General features: G+C 56.1%; 4 protein-coding genes across 9 annotated transcripts in view; all 4 read left to right on the top strand.

Moving 5' to 3' along the window:
- The first annotated feature begins 50 nt into the window (after window positions 1–50).
- On the top strand, window positions 51–5,225 carry TBL2 (transducin beta like 2). Of its 2 annotated transcripts, XM_051635387.1 has the most exons (7): window positions 51–308; window positions 378–505; window positions 585–769; window positions 1,295–1,446; window positions 2,536–2,662; window positions 3,400–3,552; window positions 4,600–5,225. In XM_051635387.1, exons 1-7 carry the CDS (start codon window positions 164–166, stop codon window positions 5,054–5,056), a joined length of 1,347 nt encoding a protein of 448 aa, XP_051491347.1. In that variant the 5' UTR covers window positions 51–163; the 3' UTR covers window positions 5,057–5,225. The 2 variants fall into 2 exon arrangements, with proteins under 2 accessions (XP_051491347.1, XP_051491346.1); XM_051635386.1 differs by having other exon boundaries at window positions 51–505.
- Window positions 5,226–5,539: 314 nt separating this feature from the next.
- On the top strand, window positions 5,540–9,405 carry BCL7B (BAF chromatin remodeling complex subunit BCL7B). Of its 2 annotated transcripts, none has more exons than XM_051635398.1 (6): window positions 5,540–5,696; window positions 6,076–6,151; window positions 6,834–6,930; window positions 7,165–7,335; window positions 7,480–7,559; window positions 7,912–9,405. In XM_051635398.1, the coding sequence occupies exons 1-6, from the start codon at window positions 5,605–5,607 to the stop codon at window positions 8,002–8,004; spliced, it is 609 nt and encodes a 202-aa protein (XP_051491358.1). In that variant the 5' UTR covers window positions 5,540–5,604; the 3' UTR covers window positions 8,005–9,405. The 2 variants fall into 2 exon arrangements, with proteins under 2 accessions (XP_051491358.1, XP_051491357.1); XM_051635397.1 differs by having other exon boundaries at window positions 7,150–7,335.
- A 79-nt stretch (window positions 9,406–9,484) lies between these two features.
- On the top strand, window positions 9,485–20,421 carry LOC127392000 (schlafen family member 13-like). 2 transcript variants are annotated; one of them, XM_051635323.1, is made up of 4 exons: window positions 9,485–10,578; window positions 13,126–13,254; window positions 16,482–17,238; window positions 18,382–20,421. In XM_051635323.1, the coding sequence occupies exons 1-4, from the start codon at window positions 9,492–9,494 to the stop codon at window positions 19,232–19,234; spliced, it is 2,826 nt and encodes a 941-aa protein (XP_051491283.1). In that variant the 5' UTR covers window positions 9,485–9,491; the 3' UTR covers window positions 19,235–20,421. The 2 variants fall into 2 exon arrangements, with proteins under 2 accessions (XP_051491283.1, XP_051491284.1); XM_051635324.1 differs by lacking the exon at window positions 13,126–13,254.
- Window positions 20,422–21,886: 1,465 nt separating this feature from the next.
- MKS1 (MKS transition zone complex subunit 1) overlaps window positions 21,887–22,032 on the top strand; it is a 104,839-nt gene continuing 104,693 nt past the window's right edge. For all 3 annotated transcript variants that reach the window (XM_051635331.1, XM_051635332.1, XM_051635330.1), the window contains exon 1: window positions 21,887–21,988. In XM_051635331.1, coding sequence (XP_051491291.1) covers window positions 21,909–21,988 — 80 coding nt within the window. In that variant the 5' untranslated portion in view covers window positions 21,887–21,908. The remainder of the gene's footprint in view (window positions 21,989–22,032) is intronic.

Here is a 22,032-nt window from a genome sequence, read left to right as displayed (position 1 = left end):
GGGCAGCGGCGGGACGTGCAGTCCCCGCCCCCGCCGCCAGGGGCCGCCCCGCGCGGTGACCGCGGCGGCAGCAGCGGGTCCCTCCCCCCCAATCCCTTCCCCGCGCATGCGCGTTAGGCCGGCCCGGCGCGGGGAGCGGCCCCGCTGAGCTGGCGGCGGGAGGATGGAGCGCGGCGGGGCGGGCGGGCCCGGGGGGCTGCTCGGGGGGCCGGGGCTGCTCGGGGGGCCGGGGCTGGCCGCTGCCCTCGCCCTGCTCCTCGTCCTGCTGCTGCTGGCGGCCGTGCTGCGCCGCGCCGCCCCGCCGGACGGTAAGTGCCGGGGAGCGGCGGGGCCGGGCCGGGCCGGGCCGGGCTGGGCTGACCCTCCGGTGTCCGCAGGCCCCAGGGCGAACGGCCAGGCCGCCAGGCCGGCGGAGCAGAGGAAGGCGAAGCTGCCGGCGCGGGCCCGCAGGGAGAAGCCGCAGCAGCGCAGCTTCAGGCACCAGCTGCTGGTGGCCGCCCTGAAGGTACCGCCGCGCCCGGGGCTCCCCCCGCCGCGCCCGGGGCTCCCCCCGCCCCCCCCGCCCTGACCGCGCTCTCTCGCAGGGCCACGGCGGCTCCGTCTCCTGCCTGGACTTCAGCAGCAACGGCAAGTACCTGGCGTCGTGCGCCGAGGACCGCACGGTGCGGCTGTGGAGCACCCGGGAGCTGGCGGGGCGGGAGCACCGCTGCCTGCGGGCCAACGTGGGGCTGGACCACGCCGAGCGGGTCCGGCTCAGCCCCGACTCACGGTAGGGCCGGGCCTGCCGCGCCCCGGGTAGCTGGGTCGGGACCAGGGCGTCCCGTGGGCTGGGCTGTCCTTCCCCGTGTCCCTGACAGGAGCGATGGTTTGTGCAAGCGCTGAGCACTTTGCTGCCATGCTCAGGGCAGACATCCCAGGCCCAGCTCCCGGGCGGGAGGTGCAGGTTCGGGGCCTTGTCTGCAGCCCCGCAGCTGGGCTGAGCTGCTGGGCGTCCCGGGGGGCTGGGAAGGCTGGCTCCCAGGCAGGGCTTGGCATCTGGGGAGGTGGCCTCTTTCAGAGACAGGATGAGATGTTGTTTCCAGATGTAGAGTAATACATTCTGTTCTTTTCCATTCAGTGTTGCAGTTGAGCTAACACAGGGAGAGAAACTGGTGCCCTTGTAAAGTGTTCAGCTTTCTATCTGCCAGTGGACCCCCTTCCCAAAGTGCCACTGTGTGACCTGTTATCTTACCTGCTGTGGCTGGGCTGAGCTGAGGTAGTTTTGTAACAGTTTGGAGTGTCCATCCTTCCACAGGGCATTCATTGTTTGGCTGGCAAATGGCGAGACTATCCGTGTCTATAAAATGACTAAGAAGGATGATGGCAGCTTCACCTTCACTGCCACTTCTGGGGACTTCCCAAAGAAGCACAAGGCTCCTGTCATTAACATAGGAATTGCAGAGACAGGTATGGAAATGACAGAGCTGCTCACGTGTTGAGGCTTTCCAAGATCAGCTTTGATTTCCTTGTAAAGCAGCAGCTGCTGGGCTGAAAGTGTTGGATTTTTTGGCACTTCCAGTTTGCCCATGTCTGCACCAGTACTCATTTCTCTGTAGTTTCCTGGATGTTCCTCTTCAGCCTTTTATTACTACTGAGTGAACTGAGAGATGTCATTTTCAGACAGATGATATTCCTGTAAGCACAGAACCAGCTCCCTGATGTGCAGTCTCTTCACTGACATTTTCAGGGATGCTGTGGTCTCGATATTGGGAGAGTTGCTGTTCTCTGGCCCACCAGTCTGTCTTTAACCAGTCAAAAATCTCTCTAGTGAGTTCCTGTGGTCTCTCTTGAACTTCTGGGATCTTCTAGAACTGGAGCTGTGGGAGAGGGTATGTGGTAGTGGTGAGGGCTTGATGGATTCAGGTTTCAGGTATAAGACAGCAGGCAGCTGGAGGTGGGTGGATGTGAGTTCACCTCTGTAATAGGAGAGCAGAGAAAATGTTAACTGAGACCTTTGCTCAGCATGAAAGTGAAAACTTAGACCTGCAACAAGTAGCTGAAAGGTACTAACAGGCATCTCCCTGTCTGGGCTGAGATGGAAAAGGGGAAACCATTGCAGGTGCAAACAAGCAGGAGTCCAAAATGCTGGCACAGACAGTAACCATGTGTACTAGTGTGACTTGATGTCAGCTGCCTGCCTGCCTGCAGGCTGTGGCTTGAGAGCTGCAGGTGCCTTGAGCTGTGCTGTTACCATCTGGGGCAGAGGGGACCTGCTGGGACCAGTGAGTGCCCAGCTCTGCAGGTGGGACCTGAGGGTGCTGGGGCAGAAGCACACCTGGTCTCCAGGTGCTGGCTGCTCCGCACTAAGGCACAACCAGGAGCTGAGTCTGCAGGTCCTACTCTTCACTCTGTCCTTGGATTTTGGTGCTGCTTTTGGTTTTCTTGACTGTCCAGGGAGGAGGTTGTTGTGCTTTAGGGACCGTCCTGGGCCTTTGCAAAGCCTGTGGCAGCATTAGGCCCAGGAGCTCTGCTGATCTTTGCCTTTTTTCCCCCCAGGAAAGTTTATCATGACAGCTTCCAGTGACACTACGATCCTGATCTGGAGTCCGAAGGGGGAAGTCCTGGCCAGCATTAACACCAACCAGATGAACAACGCCCACGCCGCCGTCTCGCCCTGCGGGAGGTGAGGGCTGGGAGGCTGCAGGAGGGAGCAGGAACCTCCCTCCTTCCCACAGGATGACACCAGTTGAGACCATTGGCAGTTAGCTGTTCTTTTAATGCAATTTTTGAAAAAGTTCCACATTTTGAAATGGGATTCTGGCCCCTGAGAGCAGTCCCTCTGGGAGCGCTGAGCTCACCTGCACTGTGAACCCTCGGTGGGTTCCTGTTGTGCCACAGAGCTGCTGTTCTGCTGATGCTCTCCTAAAGAGCTGTGGAGAGCAGCAGTGGCCTCCAGTAGTGGAGGTGGGACAAAGCAAACAGCATTTCTGACTTTTAACCTCTTAAATGTTAATTATAAAGTTAAAGTCTGTATTTGTTTATCAGGAAAACCTTGTTCTCCACTCTGTGACTTGTGGCTGCAGGAAGACTTGCTGTGCTCCAAGCTCAATGAGTTTGGGGATCAGAAACATTTAGCTTTTTTACTTTAGCCAGAAAGTTTCCCCTTCCTAAGCTGTCCCAGTCCCCATGGCCTTCCTTAGCATTCCCTTTTTTATCAGCCTGTCTTCGGTGAAAAGGGAAAACTTTTTCAGCTGACCAACAGTTTGAACACAGGAGTCTGGATGGGTTTTCCTTCAGAGAGCCCTGTCGTAGCACCCTGGCTTTGCTCAGGGGCCCAGAGGAGAGCTCTGTGGGGCTGGCCCCATGGCCTGGCTGATGCAGGGGTGCTGTGACAGATAACCCTGTGTCTCGTTCACCCAGGTTTGTGGCATCCTGTGGCTTTACCCCTGACGTGAAGGTGTGGGAGGTGTGTTTTGGCAAGAACGGGGACTTCCGGGAGGTGGCCAGGGCTTTTGAGCTGAAGGGCCACACTGCTGGCATACACTGCTTCTCCTTCTCTAATGACTCGAGGAGGTAAGTGGGTGTGATCCCTGCTCTGGGCTTCGGGACACGTCAGCTCACCCTCCCGGTGTGCACCAGCAGGCTGTGCAGGGGGGCTGCACCCCTGGGTGCTGTGGGGATCGCTGCTCCAGATGCTCTTCTGGCAGCCCAGGCGTTAAAGAAGGGGCTGGGGTGACTCTCCTGCTGAGTGGCAAGGCTCAGACTGGACCCCCTTGCTTTCTGACCTCAGAGGAGTCCGGGTGCAGCTGGAGCCACTCTTGGCCCCAGCTGTGAAGAAGAGTTCAGACTCTCAGTTCTGCCACAGGGTTGATGTATTTGAGATCAAGCTGGTGGCTCCAGAGAGGATTGTACCCGTGCCTGTTAAGGCCTCACACTCTGTCCACACACTTACTCTTGCACGTGCACACACATGTTCATCCAGTTATCTTCTACAATGAACCAGCCTTCCCTCTCCAGTTGGTTCTGCCCGTCTGCTGGGCAGAAGCCCCATTCACTGTCTTCTCAGGATCACTCTTCAACAGTCCAGTTCCCCTAACTGAAGTTTCAGTCAGTCCATCTTGCCATTGTATAAGATCATTTTGAGTAATTATCTCATTGTCTACATGTTGTGTCACTATCATTCCAGGTGGTAGAGTGTAAGTTTAAGGTTCAGTCACAGGAGTTCAGCTAAAACTTAATTAGAATTGCTGCCTAAGGCCTTATCACTCCAGCTGCTCATGTTAAGTCCCATCAAGCAGCTTTCAGCTCGCCTACATTTTTAACATACAACTCTTAATATGCCTTTAATCGATCTGTTAATCCCAATATTCTTACAGTTGATCCATTTCCATGTTCAGCACCAGGGCAGCAAATCCCTGACTGGCTGATGCCACCTGCATGTCCCCCGTGAACTTCCTCCTGGGGGTGCCCCTCCTCTGGGAAGAGGATGAGGACTGTGTGTGTGTGTACAGGCTCGCACTTCCCAAAAGAGCCCTCTGCACACACAGGATTCCTGGCTCCCAGGGGAAGAGGCGCTGCCCCTTTCCTTGTGCTCACCTGTGCTCCGTCCCCCCGCTGCAGGATGGCGACTGTTTCGAAGGACGGGACCTGGAAGTTCTGGGACACAGACGTGGAATATAAGAAGCAGCAGGATCCCTACCTGCTGCTGACGGGGAGGTGCCCGGGGCCGGGGCCGTGCCGCATCGCCCTGTCCCCCGACGCCCGCGCGGTCGCCGTCTCCAGCGGCGCAGACATCGCTGTGTACAACACGCGGCGGGGCGAGGAGGAGGAGCGCTTCCTGCGCGTGCACAGCCAGCCCGTCTCAGACCTGGCTTTTGACACCAGCAGCCGCTACCTGGTGTCCTGCGGGGACCGGGCCATCTGCGTCTTCCACAACACGGCCGGGCACCGGGCGGTGGTGGAGGAGATGGAGACCATGCTGAAAAGGACTGGGAACCAAGCCACCCGCGCGAGGCTGGAGCAGCAGCTCTGCAGCGCCCGCCAGGCCCTGGCTGCCATCTACGGCAGGAAGCTCTGAGGGATGGAACTGTCTGAAAAGACCTTCAGACCATCCGCTGCAACTGTTAACGAGCGCAGCCCAGCCCGCTGCTGCCACACGGGATCAGCCCATCCCCTGCTGCCCTTTGGGGACTCTTTTCTTTTTGATAACACTAAAAACTGGTAATAAAGCAGTGCCCAGAGCCTGACTCGCCTTGGTGTGTAGCCACAGGGAGCGGGGGGGGCAGACGAGGGGCGCCCGGGGCAGACGCTTCCTGCAGTGACCGGCCCGCCCGGGGCACGTTCTGGGCTCGGGGAGGGGGTTTCCGCGGTGCCCCGCCCCAGCGCGGGCGCTGCTCCCGCTGCCCCGCACCAAGATGGCGGCGGCGGCGTCGCCCGCACGTGGCGCGGCTGCGCGCGGAAGGGGGGACGGGGCGGGGCGCGCATGCGCGCTGGGAGCCCTCCCGCCTTCCCGCCCTGCCGGGCGTGGCGCGCGCGGTGACGTCACCCGCGGCGGGGCGTGGCGGCGCGTGCGCGGGGCCGCGCGGCGGGTGCGGCGGAGCCGGGGCTGCCGGGGCTGCGGGCGCCATGTCGGGCCGCTCGGTGCGCGCCGAGACCCGCAGCCGCGCCAAGGATGACATTAAAAAAGTGATGGCGGCCATCGAGCGCGTCCGCAGATGGTGAGGGGCGGGGCGGCGGGGGGGGAGGGGGGCGGGGCCTGCGCGGCCCGCAGCCAATCGCCGCGCCACACGGCTGCCGGGGGCGGCGCTCCGGCGGGGAGGGTCCAATCAGCGTGCTGCCCGGGGGAGGGGGCGGGCAGAGCGGGGCCGCCAGCCAATGAGCTCCCACCGTCTCTGAGGGAGTGGGGGGGAGCCCGGAAGCGGTGTTGATGGGCGGGCGGCGCGGCCAATCAGCGTGAGGCGCGCGGGCGGGGGGGCGGGGCGCGGGCGGGCTGCAGCCTGGCGGTTGTCCGGGCCAATGGGAGCCCCGCCGGCGGGGGGCGGGGCTTGTTGCCGGGTGACCGCCGGTTCCCGGCGCCATTAACGGCCGTGTCCGCAGGGAGAAGAAGTGGGTGACGGTGGGAGACACGTCCCTGCGGATATTCAAGTGGGTGCCGGTGGCGGACAGCAAGGAGGTGGGTCCCGCGGGGCCGGCAGCGCGGCCGCTCGCCCCGCGCTGCCCCCGGCACCGGCCGCACGCCCCGGGCTGGCCCTGCTCGCTGCTCCTCACCCTGTGTGCCTGAGTGCCCAGATGGCTCGGTTTTATTTGGTGGTGCTGGCTGATAGGTGTCAGCTGCTCGTGCTGTATCTTTCACAGCTGAATCCCAGACTGGTTTGGGTTGGAAGGGACCTTAAAGATCATCCAGTCCCACCCCTGCATGGGCAGGGACACCTCCCACCAGCCCAGGCTGCTCCAAGCCCCATCCAACCTGCCCTTCAACACTGCCAGGGATGGGGCAGCCACAGCTTCCCTGGGCAGCCTGGGCCAGGGTCTCACCACCCTCACAGCAAAGAATTTCCTCCTCATGTCTCACCTAAATCTCCCCTCTTCCAGTTTTAATCCATCCCCCCTCATTCTCTCACTACAAGCCCTTGTCCCAAGTCCCTCCCCAGCTTTCCTGGAGCCCCTTCAGATACTGGAAGGCCTCTCTGAGGCCTCCTCAGTGACCCAAAAGTCCTGCACAAGCACATCTCTCTGGGCTGAAGGGAGAGAGAAAGCAGAGCAGCTTCTCTACAGCAGTTTGTGCCCCTCTGCATCCTCTTGCCAGTGATGGACTCCTCTCACCTTGTGTTTCTGCTTTTCTTTTTCTCCTCAAGAAAGAGAAATCCAAATCAAGTAGCAGCACTGCCCGAGAACCCAACGGCTTCCCAGCTGACACCTCTGCTAACTCCTCTCTCCTCCTGGAGTTCCAAGGTGAGTCTGGCTCAGCCCCCTTCAAGCTGGAGAAAGACTCAAGGCCTCATAGAAGCTGGGATGGTGTTGGCTTACATGTGCTGCATGTGTTGGGAGGAGCAGCACGTGTCTTCAGCGCGGGGTTGGGCCGATTCCCCCTCCACTCTGACTCCTTCCCAGGGCTCTCGGTGCTGCCCTCGGCTGCCTGTGCCCCTGGGTCAAGCTGCTCTTCTTCACTAGGTGCTGTTTCTGCAGATGAGAACAGCAACCAGAGCTCCCTGTCGGATGTCTACCAGCTCAAGGTGGACAGCAGCCCCAACTCCAGCCCCAGTCCCCAGCAGAGCGAGTCCATGAGTCCTGCCCACACGTCCGACTTCCGCACGGATGACTCGCAGCCCCCCACGCTGGGGCAGGAGACGCTGGAAGGTGGGTGCTGCTCTGGGAAGGTGGGCAGCTGGGGCCTGGTCCGTGTTTGGTGGGTGACTGCAGCACCGCTGGAAGTGGACAGGGTAGCGAGGGCTTGTGTCTTCTGCTACGGAGCAGTTCTGTTAATTCTTCTGTTCTCCCCAGAGCCCTCTCTGCCTTCCTCGGAAGTTGCAGACGAGCCTCCCACTCTCACAAAGGAAGAGCCAGTCCCCCTTGAGACTCAGGTAAGGGGAGGGGGATTGAAATCGTGTCTCACTGTGCAGAGACCCGGCTTGCCCTTTCACCCTGGTTGATGCCCTTTGTGGAAGAATCATCTTGAGGCAGGGACTTGGTCTGCAGTCCCAAAGTGCCCTCCAGGAGCTCCCCAAACCTGCCGGCTTCCTGAGCTGTCCCCTGGTTCAGCTCAGGCATTGAAGTGTGAAGAAAAGCTGCAGAGGGGGAGTGAGCCAGCAGTTCTGGCTGACTCCAGAGTGAGCTCCTGCTCCTGGAGCCCCGGGGATTCCCCGCAGCAGGGGCCTTGCCCAGGCCCACGTGGCTTGGTGGGCGCGTGAGCTCCCCTGACCTCTGCCCTTGCAGGTAACTGAAGAGGAGGAGGACTCTGGCGCGCCGCCTCTGAAGAGATTTTGTGCCGATCAGAACTCTGTGTGCCACACGGCCTCGGAGAGCTAGCCTGCCCCTGGAGAGCGCCTTCGCCAGCCCTCGCAGAGCCGCCCGGTGCTTCCCTCCAGCCCCACTCCCCAGGGACGGGGCCCCTGCCTCGCCAGCCAGCCAGCCTGCCCTCCCTGCCCTGCGGCAGGAGCCCCTGCCAGCCCCCGGGGCTGCCACCAGTACCTGCAGATTTGCCTCTATTTATTGGCTCCCTCTCCCTGCTGAGCCGGGGGGCTCTGCCCGCGCAGGGGCAGTTGTCCGGGGAGCTCCCTGCTCCCTGGGGCCCCCCAGGCACCGGCAGATGCTGTTTGCCTGCTCTTGGCTCCCCTGCCTGCCCTCCCGGGGGTGTCGGGAAGGGAAGAGCCACTTTCCACCTGCACCGAGAGAGGTGTCGGTTCCCTCGGGAGCGCAGGCGGGAGGCGGGGGGCTGTGAGGGAGGGGGCGCGGCTGAACCCTGCCCCGCCGCGGCGGGGACTCGCTGGGACGCTGTGCAATAAGCTACTGGTTGAAGCCATTGGTGTCGGGAGAGCCGGGCGCGCTCCCCCCGCCGGGGCAGGCAGTGCCCTGCCTCTGCTCCGCCCAGGAGAAGCCCCCCCCACCCCCGGAGGCAGACCCCCGGCCCGGGGGGGGTGCAGCCCGCTCACCTCCCCCCTGCCCTGGCCCCCCGAGAGCCGGCAGAGCGTGGGGGGGATCCCTGCCCCGGCCTAGGTACCCCCCATCCCCGGGACGGGGAAGGGAGCGGCAGGGCGCCGGGCCCCCCAGGCAGCCCCCAGACCCCCCGTGCCCCCTCCCCCGCCCCCCCCGCCGCCACTGCATGTCCCGCCGAGTCTGCGATCGAGCCTGGCGAAGCCGAAGGCGCGGCCGCGCGTGGAAGTGGAAAGTTATTTTAGCACTGAATAGAATATTTTTAAAATTAAAACTATTTGAAATACAGCGCCCGGTGTCTGCGGGGGGGGCGGGGGGGGGGGGGCGGGGCGGGAAGGGGCGGGAGCGCCCCGGGAGCGCGGGAAGCGCCGGGACCCGCCGGGACCCGCCCCCTCCGCTCGGTCTCCGCTCTCGCCTGGTGCCACCGGCACCCCCGGGAAGGTAGGGTCGCCCCGGCTCCCCTCCCCCCAGCCCACCCCCGGTTCCCGTGTGCCCCGGCAGCCCCGGCTCCCTCCGCGGGGTCCGGCAGGGCCGGGCGGGGGCAGCGAGGGGGGCTGCGTCCCCGGGCGGGGGTCGGTGGGACCGGCCCTGCAGCCGGGAGGTGTTTGGGAAGGAGCCTCAAGATGACGAGTTGAACCCGATACGCCACAGAGGCCGAGGAGCTTCGTTATCGGGACATCCGAGGGCGTCTTTGTAACCGTCCGGCTTTGGTTTGCTTGTCCGTTGCCAATAATGATTTTTGTTTTCCTGTTTATTAAATCTAGCGTGTGAACCTCAGCCAAAGGTGTCTGGCTGTCTTTGTCACACACGTTGCCCTCTATAATCGTGACGTTTTGAAGGTCACTTCTGAGTTGAGGACCAGGATGGCCGAACGAGAAGGGCAGCTGGTGGTGAACCTGGAGACAAGCCATCCCGACACGGTGGTGGATTTGGGGAAAATAGTTTTAGGAGAGAAAGCCAGGAAGAAGACCTCTCAGAAACAGAAAGTGCAGGCAGAGAACCTTTCTAAAGCAGCGTGTGCGCTGCTGAATTCGGGAGGAGGAATAATAAGGATGGAGAGCGAAGACAAGAATTACAGCTTCCAGCAGCATGGCCTGGGGCTGGACCTGGAGCAGAGCCTCAGGGGCTGCCTCAGCTGCTCCGAGACCGACCAGTACTTCACCTGGAGGCAGCGACAGGCTCACGTGCTGCTTTTTGTTAAAACATGGAGCTGTGGAGATCCAGAGCAGAAAAGTGCCGCCCCGAAGCCGCGTATCTGTAGCTTGAGCACTGGGTTGTCCCAGAGGTCTTTCTCTTCAGTTGTCTCCATGACTCCAAGTGATGCTGCTGACTTCCTGAGGAGGAAGGAAAGCCTGGCCAAGCACCCTGATGAGGATGGGCCAAGAGCCAAGAAAGCTCTGCTGAATTTTTCTGGGGGAGCAGAGGAGACCTCTCAGGCCATCGAGGAGGCCACCACCAGGTTTTTAAAGAGAGACAAACTGATGGCTGGAGAGGTCCTGAATTTCACAGAGACCACACATACTGAATTTAAGAACTTCTCTACAAATTGTATCTTGAAGTACGTTAACAAAAGCCTTCCAAAGTATGTCTCTGCCTTTGGAAACACGAAGGGTGGGTATTTATTTTATGGAGTGCATGACAACGGTACAGTCATTGGAACCCATCAAGGAGTGGAGAAGGAAGCTTTAGAACAAGCATTGGCTGACACCATCGGCTCCATGGCCGTCCATCACTTCTGTGGCTCACGGGCTGGAGTGCAGTTCCAGACTTACATCCAGAGTGTTTATGACGCAGCAGGGACCTGGCAGGGCTACGTGTGCACCGTCAGGGTTGAGCCCTCCTGCTGCCCTGTTTTCCACGGTGATCCTGAATCCTGGAAGGTGTCGAACGGCAGGATCGAAAGACTGAGCCTCAGAGAGTGGGTGGAGCTGATGACAGCTGCAGACCCAGGTAAAATGTCTGTGTTAGTGCCAGCTGCCTTTCTGCCTCGGTTCGTGAGCTTTGAGGAGGAAGGACTCACTTTTGTGCTGTGCTCTCACCAAACCTGGAGGAGGGCCCGTGGCCCGTGGTGCAGTCACGGGGTGAGGGAACTGTTCCTGGGCTCCAGAGCTGCCAGGGGCTGACACAGGATCAGCAGGTCAACCAGGGACAGCAATGCTCTGGATCCCCTCCCACCCAGGTGGGGAAAGGAGAGACATGATTAGGAGAGAGAGACTTCCCAGATTGAAAACTAAACTAGACAGCTTTAATTAAACACTGATGATAAAAGAAAAGATGTACAATTACATACAAGTGTGTTCAGGAATGTGCAAACCCCTCTTGCCTCCCCCCACCCCCAGAGCTCCCCCAGCATCTCCTGAGCTGTGAGCAGCCCCAAAATGTCCTGGAGCTGCCAGAGAGAGGGCAGAGCAGCCAGGAGCTGAGGGGAGAGTGAGGAGGGGCAGGGACACATGGGCCTGGGGATCAATGGGGATGGATGGAGGGATGGATGGGTGGATGGATGGAGTCCTCCCTGGGCACTGGCCATGGATGGGAGAGAACGGGAGAAGCAGCAGGAAGGGGCTTGGCTTCCTTGATCCCTGACCTCACACAGAGCTTATGTAGATACATGGAATGGAATATTTTGGACAATTTGCTGTCCATCTAGTCCACTCCTCCCTATGGGGGTGTTGCAGATACAACTGAGGCCACAGAGCAAAATTCCCTTGGTCTCTCAGCAGTAACATAAACATTTCAGTGTTATCAGTCCACTCGCTGGAAAACTTGCTGTGCTACTTAAAAAAAGAGCTCACTGAAGAAAAAAAAATCAGGAAAAAAAAAATTGGCTTCTTCCTGGCTCAAACCAGGACAAACTGCAAAGCCTTTTGTGAAGCATCATGTCCTGGATTGGTTCAGCAGGACTTTTTGAAGCACTTCCAACAGGAATAAGTCTCCCTAGGGATCCATGTGCCCCTAAGTGAAGTGGAAAGATTCAAAATTGCCCACAAGCTGGTTGTGGTGAGGTGGGGATCAGTCTCTTCTCCCAAGTAACAAGCAACAGGACAAGAGAAAATGGCCTCCAGTTGTGCCAGGGGATGTTTAGATTGGAAATTAGGAAAAACTTTTCCAAAAGGGCTGTCAGGCCCTGGCCCAGGCTGCCCAAGGCAGTGGTGGAGTCACAAACCCTGGAGGGGTTTAAAAGCTGTGTAGATGTGGTGCTGAGGGACATGGTTTAATGGTGGCCTTGGCAGGGCTGGGGTAATGGTTGGACTTGATCTTAAAGGTCTTTTCCAACCAAAACAATTCTATGATTCTATGGTTACTGTTAATGCAAATTGCAGAAAACTTTGGAAGCTGGCTTTGTCTGTTAGGATGCTTAGGAGGGAGTGATGTCCTGCTGAACATCTGGCCTCTTGGGGTGCCTAAAAGGGGTTTATTTTGAAAAACAAAAAAGTCCTTACTGCAGCTGATCCCTGTGGAGTGAACTCCCCAGTGCTCGATGCACTGGCAAGGAGTGATCTCCATGTCCTGGTTTGATCTGTGTACATCCACCATCTTGGCATGTGTTGTGTGCCAGCACTAAGGTTAAACAATCAGCTTTAATGGTGGTCATAGAATCATTAAGGTTGGAAGGGACCCCAAAGATCATCAAGTTCCAACCCTCCTGCCATCAGCAGGGAACCCCTAGACCAGGCTGCACAAAACCTCGTCCAACCTGGCCTTAAAAACCTCCAGGGATGGGGCATCAACAACCTCCCTGGGCAACCCATCCCAGCTCCTCACCACCCTTAGAGTGAAGAATTTCTTCCTAATATCTGACCTAAATCTCCCCTCCCTCAGTTTAAAACCATCACCCCTTGTCCTGTCACTATCTTCTCTGGTGAAAAGTCCCTCCCCAGCTTTCCTGGAGCCCCTTCAGGCACTGGAAGGTGCTCTCAGGTCTCCCTGGAGCCTTCTCTTCTCCAGGCTGAACACCCCAACTCTCCCAGCCTGTCTCCAGAGCAGAGCTGCTCCAGCCTTTGATCATCTTAATGCCCATTCTCTGCACCCTCTCCCACAGGTCTGTATCTTTCTTGTGCTGAGGGCACCAGAACTGGACACAGTATTCTAGTGATGTCAAACTGACGTGCAAATTTTCTTCTCCTTCCCCTTATCAAGCATTAATAACATCTCTAATGAAGTCAGCAACACGTGCAGAGCTACTCAAGCCTTCCCTGGTGTCTGGTCTCTTCAAAGGACAGTGACACAAAAGAGGGGGTGCTGTGCACCCCTGTGCACTGGGGTCTCAACAGATTCACCCCCGTGGGGTCGAGGTCTTGCCTCTGACCTGGGAAGCTTCTCTGTGCTGTGAGGCCTCGCTCCTGGTGGTTTGGTCATTCCTAACCCTGTAGGCAGCATTTTTTTACTAGGCTTGTGAAGGGAGGTTTTAAATGAATCAGGAATGGTTAGTGCTGCGTTTTAAAAATTGGTATGGAAGGATTTTCATGGATATAACACACTTTTTTCTTCCCCCTCAAGATATTTCAAATCTGGCTGATGACTTTGCGAATGAGCTCAGCTTGGCAAATGGTCCTCCTCTTATCAGGCCAGTTTATTCAAATGTTGGTCTCGAGAGTGTGTCTCAACTCCAAGAACACCTCTACCCAGGTAAACCACTTACTGTGGATATTTTTTTAAATTTAGATTGTATTTGACAGAAATTCTAGGAAGGTAATGTGATATAAAGATATGATTTCAGGCAAACAACTGTTAGGGTATTTAAAAAGATGTAACTGCTCCAAGAATGTTGATTTTCCTGATTTTTCAGGTGTTTCAATCTCTTATCCCATTTTTGCCTCAATTTATAATCCCCAGTGTACACAATTTTTGAGAATGTGCCCAGAGACAGAATAATTTATTACTAGCATAACTGGAATCTAAGTAATGCAACCAAAGAGCTGCTGTTAGTCAAGATCTAGTTATTGCAGATAAAGAAAGAGAAAGACAATGAATTAATACCACTGGGAAAAAAGTAATAGTTACCTGCATGTTTCCCAGCATCCACCCCTGCTCCTGGTGTTACCCTCAGCCTTCCCCCACCACTCCCATCTGCTGGGGTTGTTGGGGTGGGTTGTCAGCATCACCAATTCTTCTCCCAGGAGTTTGTTGTTGATGCTGATGGGTTCTTTTGCCCACCCCAGGATCCCCTTTGGGGTCACTTGTTGTAGGTTTGCTAACACACTTTTACATCTTGTTCTTTCTTCTTGGGTCTGCAAGTTCATTGCTCTGTCAGAGTTTAGTGAACTTCTGTCTCACATAAGTTAGAGACTTGTTACTTTTTAAAGCAGTTTTGTTCAGCTCTGGGGCTGCATTTCTTCAGTTGACCATCTGAGAGCTGCTTCTGGCCTCGGGATCTCCTGTGCTCTGTCTCTCACTGGCCCACACCTGAATTCAGCCCCACATCCTGTATCCCACATCTCAAGGCTCCTGTTGTCCTACCAGACCTGTATCTCTGCACTTCTTCTCAGCACACTATATGCAGAAAGATCTCATCCTGTGCAGACCTCCTTGTGGCTGCTGTCTGTACAAATTGATGGTTGTTATCCACAGCCACTTGATTATTAGAAAAAAAAATGCTGTTACAGGCAAACCAAGTGGAAAAAAAAAATAAAAAGCTCCAACAGGTCAACAAAAATTCAGACAAAGCAACCAGACAAGCCTCCAGCCTGAGGCCTGGCACACTCAGTACACTCCCTGTGGCTTGGTGCTGCAGTGCTGCTCTGCAAGGCTCAGCTCCAAGCCCTGGGTCTGATCAGCTCAGACATTTATCTTGCCCAGTGCATTAATTCTGCCCTGCAGGCTGGGTCACACGGAGCAAAACAAAGCCCAGCCCTCCCCAGGCCGGGCTGCAGAGCCTTGCTTGGCTTTTATTTTTGAGCAAAAGCCTTTTGCTTCTTGCAGAAACCTTTCAGCTCCAAAAGCAGGGATGGTTGCTGAGCAACAGCAAGTGCCACACACCAAGCCCAAGGGAAACAGGAGTAGCCAAGGGCAGTGGGAATTCCATCATGTTCCTGGGAGCAGGGTTGTGGCTTTAGGTCCAGCTCTGCAACACATGGGAGAGACATGGAATTCCAGGTCCTTGTGCAGTATCAGCAGCAAACAGATACCTTCTCATTAGACATAGTCCGTGGATGATTTTTTTCCAAAATTTGACCTATGGATGTGTGTATTAATTGTTCATTTTCTAATTATTTTTCTAATATTTTTATATTTTCACACCTGTTTTTGGGATAGTCAGATAACCAATGTACTGGTCAGTTCATGGCATTTGGTGCAGGATGTGCAATTGCTGTTTCTTGATGGGAATGTGTTTTTTTAAGGGAAGGCTGTGACACAGTCAGTGTGTGCTTGGACTGGTGACTGTCTGTGTGTTATGGATGGAGCAGTAATTTTCACCTGTCAATTTAAGAGGGGATTTGTGTAAATATTTTTTTTTTTAATCACTGTTATTTGTTATTTTGGAGGAGCACCAGGTTTAGCAATGGGCTTCATGTATTCCCCTGTATTTGATAAGGATGTGGATCACTGGAGTGATGTGACAATCATGTGACAGAATGGGTGGATGCAGGGAGAACAGTGGATGTGTCTTCCTTGACTTCAGCAAGGCTTTTGACACTGTCTCCCATAACATCCTGGTGGATAAGCTCAGGAAGTGCAAGTTAGAAGAGTGGACAGTGAGATGGATGGAGAACTGGCTGGACAATAGAGCCCAGAGGGTTGTGATCAACGGTGCAGAGTCCAGCTAGAGACCTGTGACTAGTGGTGTTTCTGGACCCAGTCTTATTCAACATCTTCATCAGTGACCTGGATGAGGGGACAGAGTGTGTCCTCAGCAAGTTTGCTCATGACAAGAAGCTGGGAGAATTGGCTGATCCACCTGAAGGCTGTGCAGCCATTCAGTGAGATCTAGACAGGCTGGAGAGCTGGGCAAAGAGGAACCTCATGAGGTTCAACAAGTGTAGAGTCCTGCCCCTGGGGAGAAAAAACACCATGCATCAGTATAGATTAGGGGCTGACCTGCTAGAAAGCAGCCCCATGGAGAAGGACCTTGGGATCCTGGTGGACAACAACTTATCCATGGGACAGGAATGTGCCCTCGTGGCCAAGAGAGCCAATAGTGTCTTGGGATGCATTAAAAAAAGTGTGGCCAGCAGGTCAAGGGAGGTTCTCCTCCCCTTCTACCCTGCCCTAGTAAGACCACATCTGGAGTGTTGTGTCCAGTTCTGGGCTCCCCAGTTCCAGAGGGACAGGGATCTACTGGAGAGAGTCCAACAGAGGCTACAGGGATGATGAAGGGACTGGAACACCTGCCTGATGAGGAAAGGCTGAGAGACCTGGGGCTGTTTAGTTGAGAATAGAAGACTGAGACAGGACCTTATTAATGTTTACAAATATCTGCAGGGTGGGTGTCAGGAATGGGCCAGTCTCTGCTCAGTGGTGCCTGTGATAGGACTAGTGGATAGTGGAAACAGCACCAAGTGACAACACAGAAGTTCCACCTTAACATGAGGAAGAACTTCTTTCCTGTGAGGGTGATGGAGCCCTGGGACAGGCTGCCCAGAGAGGCTGTGGAGTCTCCTTCTCTGGAGACTTTCCAGACCTGTCTGGACACATTCCTGTGTGACCTGCCCTGGGTGTTCCTGCTTCAACAGGGGGTTTGGACTTGATGATCTTCAGAGGTCCCTGCCAACCCCTGTGATTCTTTGAATTTTTGACTCACACTGAATTTTTACTTTGATGACCTCATGTTATAATATATTCCTCTATTAGCCAGAGTGTTGAGTAAATTATTTGCTGTATTTTGTTCTTCTAACTTTCGATATTTTTTTTTCTAGTGGGTTCTGATGGAATCAAATGGAAGCCAGAAACCGTCTGTGCCGACCTGTTCTCAGAGTATCCTGGATTAGAGGATTTAATGAAGAAAGAAATCCATCCACTTAGCAAGGGAGTATTGATATTTTCAAGGAGCTGGGCTGTTGAAATTGGATTGGGGAAAAAACGGGATGTTGTGTGTGATGTTCTCTTAGTAGCTGAAAACACACACCCAGTGTTGTACACTGTCGTGGGGGACACCTCTCCTGCTGAGGCTGAGAACTTGAGAGAAACAGCTTATGCCTTAAAACAGAGACTGGTCAATGATGGGGGTTATGCTTCCAAAGTGTGTGTCATTCCCCAGATACTGCACCTGAATGGCACAGAGGAGCAGATGGAAGTTGCAGGGGATGACATTCTCCAGCAAGAAGCCCAGGAAAACCTGTGTAATCACACCAGCTTGTACCCAGAGGATTATGTCCTCACCTCCAGGGACGTCCCTGCTTTCCTGCGTGCACTTGTGATTGTTGTGCTGAGCTTTAAGTCCTACTTAAGTGACCATCTTGGCTGTGAGGTTTTCAACCTTCTCACTCTCAAACAGTACGAGCTGCTCTCCAAAAACCTGCACAAAGCCAGGGAGCAGTTTGTCATTGGTCTTCCTGGAACAGGGAAAACAATCGTGGCTTTGAAGATCATTGAGAGAATAAGAAATGTTTTTCACTGTTCTGCAAAAGAGATTCTCTACATCTGTGAAAACCAACCCTTGAAGAATTTTGTGGGGTAAGCAGTAATGTGAATTTCCTCCTTTTCTTCTTTCATTCCATCCTCTGTACATGCAGGACAAGCCCTGCTGATTTTACATCTGTTTGCCAAAGCTGTAACTTTGGCTGACACAAACACTCATCCCAAGAAAGGTTTCTCATGGAGCTGAGCTCTGGCCCAGGCCCAGCATTCGCTGGCTCCAGTGGGAATCCCACGCTCAGTGGCTGCTCGATCGTGTCAGGCTTTCCAGATTTGATGGCCTTAGTTGAACCGTCTGTTATGGTGGGTCCTGACACCAAAACTACCCACCTGCCTTTCCCTGCTGCTGCCTCAGTTCTGCCTGTGCTGGGCTTGATGCTCCTGTGGAGCTGTGCTAGGAACTGGCCTTGGACCTGGGCCATCGAGATGAGAACAGGAACTGCTGCCCTTTGGGTAGAGGATTGCAGGCTGAGCTGTTCCCCATTTCTGTTCAGGCTGCGTTTCCACTTGTGTCATCATTGCAAGGTCATCAGGCCACTGGAGTGGACAAGGCAGCTTGCACTGGGGAGTTGCAGCCTTGCTCATGTGGGAGAGGGACAATTGGCTGCTGAGAAGTGGCCACGGGGCACTCCCGTGCTGCTGCCTCTCCAGCAGGACAGCTGGACCCTGACTGGCAGATGGTGCCCCTCTCCACTGCTGGTCTCCAGTGCGTGGCAGCTGGTTGTTCTAGACCCAGCCCAGGCATGGCAGTGCCCATGCAGCAGGTGCTGGCCCCAGCAGGCAGATGGCCTGGCAGAGTGCTGCCAGTCCCCCTTGCCCTGGGGAGAAAAGGGGACCACGCTGCCTTCCCTGGGGCTGGGGGACAGCCCTGCAGAGCCTTGTCCAAGGGTCCCCATGTGGGAAGGGTGGTGGGCCCAAGTCCCCTCCAAGGGCAGCGGGTGGGGGCTGTGCAGCAATGCCTGCACACAGCCAATCCATTGGAATAACTGTTTCCACCAGGAAGATAAAATAGTGTCCTGCAGCTGGGGAAGGGAGAGTTGCATTTTTCAGCAATGTTAATTAAGCAGCCCAACGGCTTCCCAGCAAGGACCCGCTGAGGGGTGGGGGCAGTCAGTACAGATTTGTCTGGGCACATCTTCTCTTCATTTACCATATGGGTTTTGGTTTGTTTTATATTTTTAGAAACAAGATCTGCCAGTCTGTGACACGTGTTACCTTCTTAAATGGGATCTTCCCAGAAGTGAAACACATTGTGGTTGATGAAGCTCAGAATTTTCGCTCTGAACAAGACTGGTACCGACGTGCCCAGGAGCTAGTGAAGAAAAAAAAAGGCATTTTCTGGGTCTTCATGGATTTCTTCCAGACCACTCACCCATATGATTGTGGCCTTAACTTTTCAGAACTCTATCCTCAGGAATGGTTGACTAAAATGGTCCGTAATGCCAAGGAAATATGCAGTGTCATGTTTGATCTAATGGAGAAAATCCTCAAAGAACGGAAGACACACGTACCCTATGAGGTGCTGGGGGAGCTGTTGAAGGAGGCCACATGTGCCCATTCTCTGCCGGGTGACTACATCGAGAAACAACAAATGGAAACATATGAAATGGTGAAGTATGTGATCACAAACTGCCACAGCTACCTCAGGCAAGGTTATCGCCTCAAAGACATTGCAATCCTGTGCAGCACTGAGCCTGCAGCCAGCACGTTTCGTTGGAGCCTGGCAACGGAGCTAGAAAGGCAGAAAAGGAAAAGCAACGTGAGGTTGGTCCTGGGGTCAGCTGAGGGAGTTTCAAGAAACTGCATCGTCCTTGACAGCATCCGGCGCTTCTCAGGCCTGGAGAGGAGGATTGTGTTCTGCATCCACCCTGTCCCTGCACAAGAGGAGGTGTCTTGCAACCTCCTGCTCTGCGCGGCCTCCAGGGCCCACAGCAAGCTCCACGTGCTGTACCACAGAGAAGAGATGTTCTTGAGGGACATGTCTTTCAACGACACTTTGCTCTCACCCATGGACACTGGAATGTTCGGTTCCTGATGCCCTTTCTGCAGGCTGAGCCAAAAGAAAATTTTAAAAAATGCATATTTTGTGTAGGCCTGTGGGATGTCATCAAATGGATTTGGATTTAAGGACATCACCCCCTAGAGCAATTTGCTGAGAATGACAACTGCAGGAGGAAGTCAACCCTTCCAAACCACTTGCGTAATCATAGAACAGTTTGGAGACTTGAAGTTTCAGTTCCTCTGCTCTTTAAGCTGATTGTGCATGGAATCATAGAATCATAGAGTATGTTGAGTTGGAAGGGACCCATCAGGATCATTGAGTCCAACTCCTGTCCCTGTGTAGGGCACCCCAAGAATCACACCATGTGCCTGAGAGCGTCATCCAAAGGCTTCTTGAACTCAGGCAGGTTGGTGCTGTGACCACCTCCCTGGGGAGCCTGTTCCAGTGCTCAACCACCTTCTGACTTGTTTCAGCAGTACCAGAGTGGAACCACTGGTTGGAACCACAGCAGGGGCCATCTCTGTCCCTGCTGGTGCTGCTGCAAATGGTCAAAACTCTGTTTTTTTGTGTTTTGTTTTTTTTTTCTTTCAATGGTGGGGAGATTTTTGTGAATTTTCAGCCAAATGGGCTCTTTTTCCCATCCAAAAAGCCGTGCCTCACTTGTGGGAGTGGTGGTGACTCTCTCCACCTCTGCTGAAAGTGGGGCTGGGCTTTTGTGGTGACATTGAAACACCCTAAATGCAGGTTTCTGCCCACGGAGGCAGTTCTGTCCCCAGCACTGTCCCCAGACCTCTCCTGAGCTGGTTCAGCTGTGCAGCTGTGCAGTGAGTTGGGAACTTGAGGGTCTTTTTTTGGCAAATTAACCTTTAGCTGAGGCAAGCTCCACCTTGCCATGTAGCTGCCCAAGCGCTAGTGCTGGCATGAGGGGGAGCAGGAATGTGCTCCTGGAGAATGAGGCAGGATCACAGAAAGGCTGAGGTAGGAAGGGACCTCTGGAGGTCATCTCATCCAACCTCCTGCTCAAGCAGGGACATGCAGGACCATGGCCAGATGGCTTTTGAAGATCTCCCTCCACACCCTCCCCAGGCACCTTCACAGTCTGTTTCCTGCTGCTCAGAGGGAACCTGCCGTGTTTCTGACCCAGTGTCTCTGGTCCTGTCTTTGTCCTCTGGGAACTTTCCCTTTGGGTGTTGATACATATGGATGAGGTACCTTGAGCCTTCCCTCTGATATTAGATTTTTAAAAGCTGAGCTAATTGTGATCTAATATATTTACTCAGGAAAAAAGAAAATGATTAAAAAATTGTATCAGCTTTCTGCTTTTCTGTAATAAATGGCTTTTTCTGATTTGGGTATCTCAAGCATTTTTGGCAGCCAGTGCTTCAGATCTAAAAATGCAAGGGCCTTGCAATACCTGCAGGACCACTAAGGGATTTCCACCCGCAGCTGATGATCTGAGGAGGAGGAAGATCTAAATCCTGCTGGGTTTTATACTCCATGCTGTTCGTGTTCCAGTTTCACGGGGCTCAGTCTCACCTCAGCTCTGCACACACTTCAGGGAATATGCCCTCCTAAAGTCTCTAAACTTGCCTTGACCAACCCATTCCTGGAGTAGCAGTGGGGAAGCAATTCCCAGCCCAGCATCCCAGGAGTGGTACGGGAGGGGAGCCCTGCAAAGGGCCGGGGTCCCAGCTGGCAGAGCCATCAGGCACACCGACTTGGCAGTGACTCCAGAGAGGACCATGGGGCGACCAGGTTGCTGGGAGGGCAGGGGGGATGGAGGCCGTCTCGGGGCTGGCCACGGTGTTGGCTGAACGGCGCCCAGGGGGGTGTGCAGGTTCCCGGGGGCACCTCTTTGAGCGGAGAGGCAGCATCCCATGGAAGATGAGGAGCTTCAGAGTGTTTTCACGAGAGGACTCGCCCTGACGGGAGGAGGTGCAACAGGGGGGGTTCGGGGAGCGCGGCACGACCAGTGGCACCGGGCACGGGCAGCAGAGTGTCCCGGGGAGCTGCTGGTGACAGAGGCTGCCCTGGTGGGAGGGCTGGTGGCCTCCACAGGCTGGTTTGGGGTGCAAGGACCTTTAAAGGCCATCTAGTCCAACCCTCTGCAGCGAGCAGGGACATCCCCAGCTGGATCAGGTTGTTCACAGCCCCGTCCAACCTGGCCTGGAATGTTTCCAGGGATGGGGCATCCCCAGGGACCTGTCCTGTCCAGGAAGATGTTTCCCTGTCCAGGCAGATGCGGGGGAAGATGAGGGAAGGGGCGGGTTCGGAGCCGGCTCCCGGCAGGGTTGGCCCGGTGCGGGGCCATGGGGGGTTTGCTGCGGGGGGGCCTCGCCCAGCGGGAGGGGCGGGATCTCCCTCCCGCAGGGGTCGTGGGGACCCGCGTGGAGGGCGTGGGAGCCGCGCCCCGGGGGCCGCGGGTCATGCAGGGGCACGAGCGCCCCGGCCGGTGCGGGGCCCGGGGGCCGGTGCTGCGGGGCCGGGCCGTGGTGCCGGTGCTGCGGGGCCGGTGCGGACGGTGCGGGGCCGGGCGGTGCGGGGCCGGTGCGGGGCCGGTGCTGCGGGCGGTGCGGTGCGGGGCCGGTGCTGCGGGGCCGGGCTGTGGTGCCGGTGCTGCGGGGCGGTGCGGGGCCGGGCCGTGGTGCCGCCGCGCCCTCCGGCCGCGGGGGGCGCTGCCCGCCCGGCTGCCCGTGCCCCGCGGGCCATGGCGGAGCGGCGCTGGAGCGCGGGCGCGGCCGGCGCCGTTTATCGCTCCCGCGACCCGGTGCGGAACCTGCGGCTGCGGTGAGAGCCCGGCCCGGCCCCGCAGCGCCGGCCCCGCAGCTCCG

This window comes from Apus apus, chromosome 18 (assembly GCF_020740795.1).
Source record: "Apus apus isolate bApuApu2 chromosome 18, bApuApu2.pri.cur, whole genome shotgun sequence".
In the NCBI taxonomy this organism is placed as follows: Eukaryota; Metazoa; Chordata; class Aves; order Apodiformes; family Apodidae; genus Apus; species Apus apus.
This window is presented reverse-complemented; position numbering and strand designations above follow the sequence as displayed.

Excerpts from the sequence above, each read along its gene's own strand:
- BCL7B (XM_051635397.1), top strand. The coding sequence starts at position 5,605 with ATGTCGGGCCGCTCGGTGCGCGCCGAGACCCGCAGCCGCGCCAAGGAT. Across the intron at positions 7,336-7,479 it reads GGGGCAGGAGACGCTGGAAG|AGCCCTCTCTGCCTTCCTCG; the intron begins GTGGGTGCTGCT and ends TGTTCTCCCCAG. Across the intron at positions 7,560-7,911 it reads CAGTCCCCCTTGAGACTCAG|GTAACTGAAGAGGAGGAGGA; the intron begins GTAAGGGGAGGG and ends CTGCCCTTGCAG.
- TBL2 (XM_051635386.1), top strand. The coding sequence starts at position 164 with ATGGAGCGCGGCGGGGCGGGCGGGCCCGGGGGGCTGCTCGGGGGGCCG. Across the intron at positions 770-1,294 it reads CGGCTCAGCCCCGACTCACG|GGCATTCATTGTTTGGCTGG; the intron begins GTAGGGCCGGGC and ends ATCCTTCCACAG. Across the intron at positions 1,447-2,535 it reads CATAGGAATTGCAGAGACAG|GAAAGTTTATCATGACAGCT; the intron begins GTATGGAAATGA and ends TTTTCCCCCCAG.
- LOC127392000 (XM_051635323.1), top strand. The coding sequence starts at position 9,492 with ATGGCCGAACGAGAAGGGCAGCTGGTGGTGAACCTGGAGACAAGCCAT. Across the intron at positions 13,255-16,481 it reads CCAAGAACACCTCTACCCAG|TGGGTTCTGATGGAATCAAA; the intron begins GTAAACCACTTA and ends TTTTTTTTCTAG. Across the intron at positions 17,239-18,381 it reads CCCTTGAAGAATTTTGTGGG|AAACAAGATCTGCCAGTCTG; the intron begins GTAAGCAGTAAT and ends TTATATTTTTAG.